Here is a 13,348-nt window from a genome sequence, read left to right on the forward strand (position 1 = left end):
GACACCAATATTTCTAGATGACCAATGAATAATATGCAAAACCACAAACTGAAAGTGCAAGAGAGTCGTGCAGGGTTGAACAGAGTCACGTAGGAAAAGTCCGTCATGTCCCACACAGCAGTTAAATGGGAAGAAAGGGCCACTGGTCGAGTTTGGGTGTCTTACTAAGGAAAAATATCTATAGTGATCTGAAAAGTCTATGAAAATATTTCTCCCTTTCTCGACTACATATTTATTTATATGAGGCCAAATTTCCTTCATACACTTCAGCCATCACAACACATTACAACTGAATCCAGAAATGGAGGTCTAGCTTTTCTGCCTAGACATTATAGAAATTGGCCAAAAATGTACGATGATGCTACTTCTCTCACTAAATTTTGGCTTTGGGTTGCCAAAGTTATTTCTCACAAAGCCATGCTATTTCTGTTAACATGTATGGGTTTGTTAATCATTTTTAATGAATACATACGAATATATTTCATTTCAATTTCAGTTCGCAGATGATATTGTTAGATGTGGCCCACGTAAACAAAAGCCTTTGAAGTCCTCAATGATTTGGGGATTTCTGAGACCAAAACGGTTGGGAGCTACGGTTTAGGGCTCTCCTGGGCCTTGAGGTGCCCGCGGCCCTGCCATGCCCGGGCGGCTATGTGGGCTCTTCCGGCTCATGAGCGATGACGCGGCCGGGGAGCCCGAGTGCTGGCCGGTGCTTTCAGCCCACTCTGACTTACCTCCTCCTCCTGCACTCGGTTTCTTGCGGCCATCGTCTCGATCGTTTCGATCATCCAAGGCATCAGCCAAGTTAAAATCATCATCTGCAGTGGGCCCCAAAACATAAAAGAGAAAGTCAACAGGTTAAGCTATGGGAAGCTCTTTGGACACTGGCCCAAAGAGAGTTCCACAGTGTCCTCCTCTCCTGCCCTCCTCAGAGCAGCCATGTTACCTGCAGGCTTGACTGGAGCTCTGGTCGCTACTGGCCTCTTGGTTGTGGTGGTGCCACGGTCCCATCTCTCTAAAAGGGGAGGGAGGGCAGCAAGGAGAGCATGCTTAGTGACAGAATCCAGCAGCCCCTTTACGGCTCAGGTAGGTCACATCATGAGTATGGTACCACTGTCCTGGTCCTTAAGGCCCCTCTAAGGCTTCTGACAATCCCGTGGAGGAAGACAAAGAAACGTAGAAGGTTTAAATGAGAGGAGTTCTGCTCACTTTTCTCCAGAGGACTGGTGGGAAGGCGGACATGCTCCCACCACATAGGACCCGCGGACTTGTGGAGCTAGGTATTCAGCCTGGATCTGCTGGAGTTCTAGCAGATCAAGCAAGGTCCAGGGAGTTCAAGAGCTGAGCATGACCTTTGGGGTCTTCAGGCTTTGGTTTCCACCACTATCAACCTGGCACCAGAACCATAAATAATGCTGCCCAGGGATGGACTGAGGTTATGTTCCCAGGTAGGTATGGGAGTGTCTCATCAATTGCAAGTAGTAGAACGCCAACAGAATATTTTATAGAACTGGGTTGTTACTACTGTTAACTATTAAGTTTTTCAGCTCAACTGAATTCCTCTATTCCAATAGTCTCTTTTCTTGAGCTTAAAGAATGTTCCACAAACTATTCTACAACTGAAGGCAACAGAGGGAAAGGAAATTTAAGGGAGAAGAAAGGCAGACAGTACTGTATACAGCAAGCACTCAGAAAAGAAACACTAATATTTGTGGAGGGAGTGGAAATCTCACTAAGTTTTACAGATCAATAATGTAATCCTCGGGTGCCTGGGTGGCTCAGCTGATTTAGCGTCTGACTCTTGATTTCTGCTCAGGTCATGGTATCACAGGATGTGGGATGGAGCCCAGCGTTGGGCTCTGCCCTGGGTGTGCAGCCTTTTTAAGATATTTTCTCTCTCTCTCTCTCTCTCTCTCTCTCTCCATCCCTCCCTTCCTCCTACCCCCACTCAAGTGCACACACGAACATGCTCGCTCGAGCGCTCGCTCTAGATGATGATGATGATGATGATGATGATGATGATGATGGTGGTGGTGGCAGTGTAATGCTCAAACTGTCTAGGTAATTTACAATGCACTACCCGTCTTTTATAGATAGGGCCTAGGATTGTCTGTGGATCAAAGAAATGTTAAGTCTGAATCTTCTGGAAAAAGTGTAAAAACACAGTAGGACATGACCTGAAATTTCTCACCAGGTAAAAAGGGAGACATTCCATCATGATAGAGGGTCAATCCAGCAAGAACACAGGACAATCCTAAACTTGTATGCAGCAAACAACAGAGTGAAAACACATGGAGATAACTGATAGAGCTAAAAGAAAAAAAAATGCAATCATAGTTGTGACTTCAATGCTCCACCATCAGCAAGTGACAGAACCACTCGAATGAAAGTCAGCAACAACAGAGAACCGAGACACAATCAGCCAAACGTCCGCTCCTCTCAGAGCAGGATAAGGAATTTCTTAGGTACACGTGGAACATTCACCAACAGAGATTACATCCTGGACCAGAAAACCATGCTCAATAAACTTAAAAGTACCGAAATTATATAGAGTGGGGTCTCTGATGGTAATGGAATCCAACTAGAAACAAAAATGCCATAAGAAAACAAGAAAATCTCTAGGCACTTAGAATAAACAACACACTGCCAAATCAAACCAGGGTCAGAGAGAAAGTGTCACAGAAAAAATTTTAAACACACTGTATGAAAAACACCACCACCAACACACGTGGGATGCAGCTAAAGGAGTGCTAAGAGGAATTTCTGGCATTAAATGCTTAAATTAGAGATGAATAAAGGTCAATAATCTAACTTCTTAACTCCAGATTCTAGAAAATGAAGTGCTAGACAGTAGGGAAACAAACCCAAAGCAAGTAAGACAGAAGGAAGGAAGGGCATCTAGAAAACAGCCAGAGCTATCATCAGACCTACTGGCTGACGTCTGAATGCTCCCTCCCTAAGATCAGGAACAGCACACAGACGCTGCTCCCACTGTTCTGATTTAATATCGTACTAAAAGTTCCAACATTGTGACAGGAAATAAGACATATGGACTGGAAAGACAGAAGTAAACCTATTCCGAAATTGCAGATGGCATGATCTCCTACATAGAAAATTCCAAGAAATCTACAAAAATAAATAAATAAATTCGTAGAACCAGTGAGTGAGTTCAGCAAGGTCTTGGGATACAGGATCAACAATATCGAAACCAATTATATATACCAGCAATAATCATATGGAATCTGAAAAGGCACACTGCCATTTACAACTGTGCCAAAGAAAATTATATATTCATGTATGGTGAAGATAACAAGAGGCTAATGAGGCAGACTGAAGACCTACATAAATGGAGAGACATACTGTGTTCATGGACTGGAAGACTCAGAGACATTAATTCTCTCTAAATTGTTCTATATGTTTACAAGTCGTCCCAAAATGCCAGCCAGGTTCTCAAGAGACTTGTTATAACATTTGTATGGAAAGACACAGGCCCTAGCGTAGCTAAAACAATCTTGACAAAGAATAAAGCGAGAGGAATCAGTCTCCCCAGTAGTAAGGCTTACTTTAGAGCTATGGTCTTCAAGACATCAGCAGAGGCCGGACACACAGATAAATGGAACAGAATAAAGAATCCAAAAAGGCCTGCCCAAATATTCTCATGAGATTTTGATCTGGTACAAAGGCCAAAGTGGTGGAAGTGCAGTCTTTTCAACAAATGATGTCCATTATTGGAGTAACTGGACATCCACAGGCAAATATAATGAACTTTAACCTAGTCTTCCTGCCTTATACAAAGAGTAACTTGATGTGGATAACTTTATTTTTGTCCCCAATGTAAAGTATAAATCCACACAACTTTAAGAAAACAGAAGAGCGTGTGGGTGGCTCAATCGGTTAAGCATTCAACGTCAGCTCAGGTCACGATCTCACAATTCATGGGTTTGAGTCCTGTCTTTGTGAAAGACCCTGTTGATAAGAAGAAAAGACAATCTACAGGTTAGGAGAAAGCACTCGTCAAATGCATACAGGACTAAGGACTGTGTCTAGAATATATGAAGAGCTCCTAAAATTCAAAAGAAAAATACAAACAATCCAATTAGAAAATGAGCAAAAGGCACACGAAAATATTTCACCAGAGTTTGTACAGATGTCCAGTAAGCACATATGATTAAGGGAATGCAAATTAAAATCACAAGGAGATAGCGCCACATACCTGCCAGAACGACCAGGTGAGTAACAGCGAGTCCTGACTCACAAGGGCGGGGACGCCGGGCCCCTCACACGCTGCCAGTGTGAACATCGCCTGCTACAACCACTCTGGCCGCCATGCTGGCAACGTTCTTTACGAACTAAGCCTACAACTATCATACAGACCCGGCAATTACACTCCCGGGCCTTTACTCCAGAGAAAGGAAAACTCACATTCACGCAGAAACCTATATACAAATGTTTACTGCCCCAAACTGGAAGCGATCCAGATGACCTTCACAAACAAGCTGTGGTGCGTCTACATCACAGGATGCTGTTCAGCAAGGAAAACGCAACGAACTACTGATACTTGCAATGACTTGGATAGATCTCAAGGGAATTCTCCTGAGTGACAAAAAACAAACAATTCCAAACATCCCATACTACATGATTCCATTTACTAAACTGCCAGATTCTACAGATGGACACAGACTAGGGGGTGGGGACCAGCAAGGTTGGGGGGAGAAGGAGGAGGTTTTCATAAAAGAGCAGCAGGAGGGATGTTTATGGTGATATAACTGTTCCATGTGGACTACCGTGGTGGCCACACACACCTACCCATGTGACAAAACTGCACAGAAGCGAAAACACATACATAGGCACGAGTAGAGGTAAAACGGGACCTTTGAGTAAGAGCACTACATTTTTATGTCCCTGTCATATCTTTGCAGGACGTTACCATTGGGGAAACTGGGTAGCAAGGACCCGGGATCTCTCTGTAGTATTTCTTAGATCTTCACAAGTTTACAATTACCTCAAAAAAAAAAAAAAAGAAGTAAGTTAAAACACAGCTTAGGGGCACCTGGGTGGCTCTGTCTCCTAAGCATCCAACTTCAGCTCAGGTTATGATCTCACGGTTTATGAGTTGGAGCCCCACGTTGGGCTCTGTGGTGATAGCTCAAAGCCTAGAGCCTGCTTCAGATTTTGGGTCTCCCTCTCCCTGTCCCTCCCCTGCTCACTCTGTCTCTTTCTCAAAAAAATAACATTTCTAAAAAAATTGAAAATGTTTAAAAATATAAAGGTTGATTTGAGCATCACGGTCATTTTTGGTACCAAAAAAAAAGTCTGAAACATAAATGGCTGGTCTTCGGGGTCCCAGGAAGGCCTGTTACTGACCTTAAAAAACTAAGGAGCAAATAGGGGCGCCTGGGTGGCTCAGTCATTTAAGCGTCCAACTTCGGCTCAGGTCATGATCTTCCCGTGTGTGGGTTCAAGCCCCGCATCAGACTCTGTGCTGACAGCTAGCTCAGACCCTGGAGCCTGCTTCAGATTCTGTGTCTCCCTCTCTCTTTGGCCCTCCCCTGCTCATGCTCCATCTCTCTCTCTCTCTCTCTCTCTGTCTCCATCTCTCAAAACTAAACAAGCATAAGGATGGAAGGAAGGAAGGAAGGAAGGAAGGAAGGAAGGAAGGAAGGAAGGGAGGGAGGGAGGGAGGGAGGGAGGGAGGGAGAAAACAACTAAGCAAACCAAGTTGGAAAGGGCAGTAAGTAAACATATTTGAGAGGTTTCCAGACAACTAAAGCTGTTCCTTCCCAATCTGAATGGTTCGCAGCACACTGAAAATCTTCCGGTGAGGATATCTTTACAGGACAAATAACACAGTTCTCAGGCTCTTTGAGATGAGGATATAAAATACAGCTTTTCTACAGGGCCTGGGGTCACTATTTTTCTGTTCTCACATTGTACTCACCTCTTAAAGACCAGAGTCCCATTTTCATCTTCTTTCTAGATGACTGGGGCTCAATTTCCATCAGCTAGGCAAACCGCCACACAGGCTAGTCGTTGCTACAAGCCCAAGTTTATGGTTTTGGAGGTGAGGTACTGTAACACTTCTTTGGGGCAGGTTGACCTGTGGATCAGTAGTGGCCTTTGCCAGGGCTTTTTTGGCCAGGGGGCACCACCTGATGCCAAATGCCCCTTTGGGGTCATCACCTTACCCACGCAAACACACATGACAGCAGCATGCTGCAGAAGAAAGGCCCTGGAGGAAAAGCCAGAATTGCTGGGCCCCAGCCCCACGGCCCTACTAGTGTGTGGCAGGACCTTGGACAAGTCCTTTCCTGACCCGTGAGGGGCGGATGGGGTTGTGAAGGCTTCACCAGTTCTGACATCTGTGTTCTTCCTCATATAAGTATGGCTTTAATTTGTTTAAGTTTAAATTTGTTACATATGGTCAATATAAAAGTAATCCAACAGTATGGTATTTTTTAAGTTTAAATTTGTACTATATGCTTAATAGAAAAGTAATCCGATTGTAGAGAACTCAAAGAAAATAGTAAAGTCAGCCTCGAATCTACCCTCAGAGGTGGCTACTCTGAATGTTTTCACATATGCATGTGTGCCTGTGAGTGTGCTTGAATACACTTATTGGATAAGAGCTGATTCATACACATACATTCTGTTCTGTGATTTACTTTCTTCATGTCGGTTCCAGAGATCAATCTTTGATTGGCTGTAGAGCATGTCCTGTAGGTTTTATACCCGCCCCAAATGGAATGCTAAAATCCCACCGTGCAGTGCCTGTGTTCTAAGCATCCATGCCCTAGAACAAAAGTGCTTCGAAGCAGAGCTGCTCAAAGACGTTATCAGATCGTCCTCCCCAAAGGAAGACCTCACAGGCCCACCTACAGAAGTGAACCTGTAAAGGCAGCTCAGTACCACGGAAGGCATCTAACGTGACCTTTCTGCTCACCACAGCCCCACCCATACATGCTCGGGGTGCATTAACAGTGAAGAAATCTTTGATTTAAGGGAAAAAAGACGGATGCCACATAAACAGCTCTCAGTAATTCTCAGAGTCTTCCACGAATCCCTGGGAGTCTATGGGGTCATAACTATTTTCATAATCCTTCTCAGATATGCTTTGCCCTTTTTACAGGGTGCAAAAGCAACAGCGTGGAAAGCAACTGGCCCTTCGCGTGAACCATGGCAGTAGCACAGAACAGTGGGAGAGTGCATTAGATTCTTCACTCCACAATCGCAGTGAAAGGAAGGACAGCTCTGGGGCACCTGGGAGGCTCGGTTGGTTAGGCCGACTCTTGATCTTGGCTCAGGTCACGACCTCGCAGTTTGTGAGTCCGAGCCCTGCAATGGGCTCTGTGCTGACAGCAGGGAACCTGTTTGGGATTCTCTCTCCCCCTCTCCCTCTGCCTCTCCCCTATTCATGTGTGCATGCTCGTGCTCCCTCTCTCAAAATAAATAAATAACCTTAAAGAAAGAAAGAAAATGGCCGTTTTGCTTAATGTCCTAGAGGGACACAGCCTGTAGAATCCCAGCCCCCTGAGTGGGGGTGGGGGCAGAAACCAGGTCACTCTCAAGATCAGGTTACGACATACGGCAGAGGTGAAGGGATTTTGCAGATATGATTAGGATGCCAATCAATATGAATGAATTACTCAAAAGGGAGAATATTCTGGGTGATTCAAACATAATCAGGTCTGTAGCCCTTGAAAAGAGGGCTTTCGGCCTTCCCTGAGCCGACGTTAAAGGTAGTGGCCACTCATCGTCTCGCTGACCTTGAAGAAGTGGTCACTAGTTCCGCAGCTGCACAGAAAAGAACTCTGCCAAGCAAACTGACTGCGAGAGTATGTTACCTTACATGGGAAAAGGGACTGTGTGGATGTGATCAAGCTAAGGACGTGGAGATGAAAACATCATCCTGTATTGCATAAGAAGCCCTGGATAATTGAGCCAGGCAGGAGAGCGGGGGGCGGGGGGGGGGGGAGCCCGTGATGCGGGAAGCAGGGCCGAGAGTGAGGGAGAAATGTGAAGATGCCACCTTGCAGGCTGTGAGGACAGAGGAGGGGCCACTAGCCATGGCACGCAGGTGGCCGGCCTCCAGAAGCAGGAAAAGGCCAGGAAACCAGACTTCCCCCTAGAGCCTCTGAAAGGACCCCAGCCCGTATTGTCATTTTCATCCAGTGAAACCCAAATCATGCATTTCTGGACTCCAGAACTGTAAGAGAATCAATGTGTGCTGCTATAAGGCAGCACGCTGCTGTGATTCGCTACAGTAGCAATAAGAAACTACAAATTTGGGGACTAGGATTAAGGTCCTGCTGTAATAAACACGTAGACACGTGGAAGTGGCTATAGAATCCAGTAACAGACAAAGGCTGGAGGGATTCTGACAGGCACCAGAGAAAAAGCCTAGCTTCCTTGAATAGACTGTGAGAAATACGGATGTTAACTAGTGATAGCTAATGAGGATTCAGAAAGAACATGGTCGACAATACTCCTACCACACTAGAAATTCCTTAAATCATCACACACTGACTTCTGAGAAAAACATGGTTGTTAAAGGCTTTGCCAGTGAGGTCTCAGACGGAACTGGGGAACATGCTATCGGACACTGGCCGAACTGTGCGTCCTGTAGTCACACAGAAAGCAGAACTTGTAAATAATGAGCTTGCAGAGGCGAGCTGAGGAGGTTCCCCCCACAGAAAGTGTTAATGGCTTGACCTCATTTCTTCCTGCTTCTCTCACTAAAATGAGAGAGGAAGCAAAGAGTGAAGGCAGAACTCATCAGCAAACAGGAACCAGCACCTGATGATGTGGGAAACTTCCATCCTAACAAAATTGCAAAAAGAGCAAAAATCCACTGCCAAGAGAGCACGCTCTGAAGAGAGAGCCAATGGTGTGTCTGGAAAACCTTACGTCAGTGCCTTGGAAGGGTCAACAGCTCACAGTACACAGTCACACAAAGGCTCTTTGAAGAGATTATACATGTGACTCATGGCTCCCCTCAGCCACCTCAGCAGAAGCCAGGAACAGAGATGGCATCATCCACGAAAGATGTATAGAGGAGCCTCTCGTCCAGCTGAGTGATCGCCACGACACACACGGGAGACCCGTAAGGTTCTTGAGAATTGTACAGGGGCAGGAACACCAGCTTGGAGGTAACGGGGACAGAAAGACAACAGAGAGGAAGACGTCTGTGTAGCCTCCCACAATTGTATTGGCGGATAGAACAGCTCAGCTGCAAACGTGCTGTTTTTCATGGAAATGGAGGATGGCTCTGAGGACAGAGCCTAATGGAGTCTGCCCAGCTGGATTCAGAAATTGCTAGAGGTCGGTGAAGTCTTCTTGCCTTCTATTTCCTCACTTCTGTAAGTGGGAGATCTGTGTTATTGTATTTTGGGGTGCAAATAACTGGTTTCTTGAGTCTCACAGGTATACAGGGAGAAGGACTGTCCCTGAGAACGGGTTAGATCCAGAGCCTTACCTACACCCAACTTAAGAGAATACAGGTCATCTGTGCTGATTAAATTAAGATTTCGGAGTCCGGGTCAATGATGTAATGCATTGAAAGTTGTGAAGAAGGTGGGACAGCGAATGGCTCCTGCATGTGGTAGGGACATGAATATTTGTGAGCCAGAGAGCAGATATGGGGGAAAGGTAACGCTGCCCCCAACAAAGGTGGCAATGTCCTAATTCCCAGAACCTGTAAACACGTCTCCTTCCACGGCAACAGGTTCCACATGTGTTTTTAAGTTCAGAATACGAAGACAGGAAGACTACCCTGGATTATCTGTGTGGGTTCAGTGCGATCACAAGGGTCCTTAAAAGAAAGAGAAACAGGGAGAAGGATCTCCAGATGCTACACGACACTGCTGGCTCTGAAGATGGAGGAAAGGACCATGAGATAAAGAATGCAGGCCTCCCGAAGAAGCTGGAAAAGACCAGGACCCTGATGTTGCCTACAGCCCCCAGAAGAACACAGCTATGCTGACACGCTGGTTTTAGCTCGGTGACAGCCAGATCAGATTTCTGATCTCAGTGATTAGAAGACAACAAAGGTATATTGTTTAAGCAAGCCACTTTGCCGTGATTCATTACAGCAGTGACAGAATACTACCACAACTTCCAATCTCATGGCAGAGCCAGCCTCGGCTGGTACGTCAACTGCGGCTCCACAGAAAACACTAAGTGGAGGACCCAGAGACAGAACCCGAACTCCTGACCCAGGGGACTGAGAGAATGCATTGGTATGGTCCTAACTCAGTAACCTACGGCAACTGACTATGAGGTGATACAAAATTAATAGAAGGGAGCCGAAAAAATACTTGATTAAAAATCGCTCAATCTTGAGCACGCAACTTTCTGACATTCTGCGCAACGAAATGGGAAGGGCTGTGAAAGCAATTATACTGCTCAAAGTGTAACACGTGACTTGGGAAAAGCCACTCATGTGGTTATTTCAATTTTGAGTTGAACTAGCCGTTTTCTCTCATAAGAGACCACATTCACTCCACCACTGGGATCTACGTGATGTATGGAGAGCACTCCACCTAACAATTCCTGCAGGCATGGAAGGGTTCTGTGTCTTCCACGGAGAATACACAAACCTACACAGAGGATAAAGCGGCATCGAACAAAACACCACAGGGGCTCCTCAAAAACTGAAAACAACAGGCCTACTACTGGATCTGGCAATCCTACTTCTAGGCATCGAGCCACAAGGAATGAACTCAGGATCTCAGGGAGAGATCCGCACTTGCTTGTTCATTGAGGCATTATGCTCATAGCTGCATAACCTGGAGGACATGATGCTAAGGAAAATAAGGACAAATGGTCCATGGTCCCACTCCTGGGAGGGATCTCAAGTAGGAAAATTCATAGAATCAGAGGTCAGAATGGTGGTTACCAAGGGCCGGGGGTGGGGTGGGCTGGGGAGAGGGAATGGGGAGGTGTTAGGCAAAGGGTACAAAGTTTCAGGGGGAAAAACGGCAAGGAAGTTGGCCAGCATGTGGAGAAATTGGAATCCTTCTTACACTGCCAGTGGGTGTGTAAAATGGTGCAGCCAGTGTGCGAAGTAGTTTGGCGGCTCCTCAAAACATGAAACACTGAACGACCACATGCCCTTGCAATTCCCCGCCCGGGTATATGCCGCCAAAGAATTAAAAACAGGTATTCAAACAAGAATGTACACAGGCATGTTCACAGCAGCACCGCTCACGCAGCCAAAAGTCAGAAACAGCCAAATGTCCATCAACCGATGAATACACAAACTGGTCTATCCATACGATGCGCTACTGCTCATAAAAAGAATGAACTATGTTATCAAATACTCAGAATAGATAAATCAAGCGATATAGAAAGCAGATTGGTGATCATCTGCGGAAAGGGAGGGAGAAAGGAGGAAAAATTGCTTAATGGGAAAGCAACTTAACTTTCAAGGGATGGAAATGTTTTGGGACTTGACAGACATGGTGGTTGCACAACACTGTGAATGTTTTAAAAAGGCTAATTTATGTTATGTGAATTTACTTTAATAACTGTCTTTAACAAAGAGGGATGGGGCAGAGGGTGGGCAGATCATCACAACTGCATTGTGTTCTCCCACAATTCAGTTTTAGTAAAAGTACACATGGAAGTTGAGACTATGGCAAATCCTTCCCTTGATATGACCGTGCTTGCTTCCTCCTCGGACAGGCATCTGACACCAAGGTGCACTTCAGCGTGAAAACCACACTGCTGGACAGGTTTTATGCTAAAGAGACCACACGTGATAGCCTAATGTCCTTTTGAATCTAGTTCATCATCAGTTCAGGGATGATTTTAGGTGTATAACTTCCACTTTACGTTAAGCTGTAAAAGGCACAGCACATGTGTGGGAAGGACACCCTGGACGTGTGCCTATGTTGTGGTGACAGGTGTGCGTAGGAAGAAGAAATCACGATGCTGAAACCATTATCTGAGGAATTCTCAGGAAAGCAATGGCACCTTAGGTAATATTAAAGTCTGTAGGACTCCAATAGCTCATGTAAAATTATTTTTTTCCAGATTAAAAGAAAAAAAAAGCAACTGACCACACATATAAGGGTTGATTTTCAGACTGTTGATCTAATCATGTTGATCCTATGCTGGTATCTCATGGTCTTGATCAGTATAGCTTCGTGAGGTTCTGCCCTACTACAGATGGTTTCTGGAGAAGTCTCTCTTCTCTGGAGATCTGTATGTGCCATTTCAAGAAAACATTCCTTAACATGCATGTGGAAGCAGTGGCTTGGATTTGTGTGATTAAGATACTATTAACTACAGATTTTCTTGTCATGAACTTTTAAATGGGATTTATCATCCACAATTGAGACGAGGCAAGTCTAGCTATTTACCAAGGATTTAGAATACTAGGTCAACTTAATCGAAGCTCCTAAAATAAAGATACCTATTTCTGTGAAGCTTTTCTCAAAATGACAAACTTAGAGAAGATTCTCTGTGGCTCAGCAAATGCTGCCAGCAATATAGTGTTCCTCCCAGAAGGCAGTCGTTTTCATACGTGCTACAACACAGTAAACACACCCGGCCGGGTTCGCCCAACTGTGGCTTAGTGAGGAGGTCTGTGGCCTTCCAAGGAAATAGGGACAATCACAAGCAGCTTTAGAGGGCAGAAGCAGAAGCGTGCTTCCCCAGTGAGATGATTACACACACAGCAAGAGGAAGACATGGACGGAAGAGGGATGGAGAGGGAAGGAAAGGGAGCGGGGGAGGAAGTGAGGAGCGAAATTATGAAAGCAACACAGATGAACCTTGAAAATATTATGGTAGGTGACAAATCTATACACTGAAAACTACAGAAGGCTTATGAAAGAAATTGAAGACACCAAAAAATGAAAAAATATTCCATGCTCCTGGATAGGAAGAACAAATATTGTTAAAATGTCAATACTACCCAAAGCAATCGACATATTCAATGCAATACCCATCAAAATAGGACCAGCATTCCTCACAGAGCTAGAACAAGCAATCCTAAAATTTGTATGGAACCAGAAAAGACCCCGAATAGCCAAAGCAATCCTGAAAAAGAAAACCAAGGCAGGAAGCATCACAATGTTGGACGTCAAGCAGTATTACAAAGCTGTAATAATCAAGACAGTATGGCACTGGCACATGAACAGACACTCAGATCAATGGAACAGAACAGAGAACCCAGAAATGGACCCAGAAACATAGGGCCAACTTATTTTTGATGAAGCAGGAAAGAATATCCAATGGAATAAAGACAGTCTCTTTAGCAAGAGGTGCTGGGAAAACTGGACAGCAACATGCAGGAAAATGAACCTGGACCACTTTCTTACATCACACACAAAAATACACTCAA

The 13,348-nt window shown here is 45.0% G+C and overlaps 1 protein-coding gene across 1 annotated transcript in view; it reads right to left on the bottom strand.

Annotated features, from left to right (window-relative positions):
- CD99L2 (CD99 molecule like 2) overlaps positions 1–13,348 on the bottom strand; it is a 52,324-nt gene that overhangs the window by 17,740 nt on the left and 21,236 nt on the right. Inside the window, exons 3-4 of the mRNA XM_029929716.1 lie at positions 947–1,015; positions 735–818 (exon numbers count right to left, since the gene is read on the bottom strand). Coding sequence (XP_029785576.1) covers positions 735–818; positions 947–1,015 — 153 coding nt within the window. The remainder of the gene's footprint in view (positions 1–734; positions 819–946; positions 1,016–13,348) is intronic.

Source organism: Suricata suricatta, chromosome X, assembly GCF_006229205.1.
Source record: "Suricata suricatta isolate VVHF042 chromosome X, meerkat_22Aug2017_6uvM2_HiC, whole genome shotgun sequence".
NCBI classification, from domain to species: Eukaryota; Metazoa; Chordata; class Mammalia; order Carnivora; family Herpestidae; genus Suricata; species Suricata suricatta.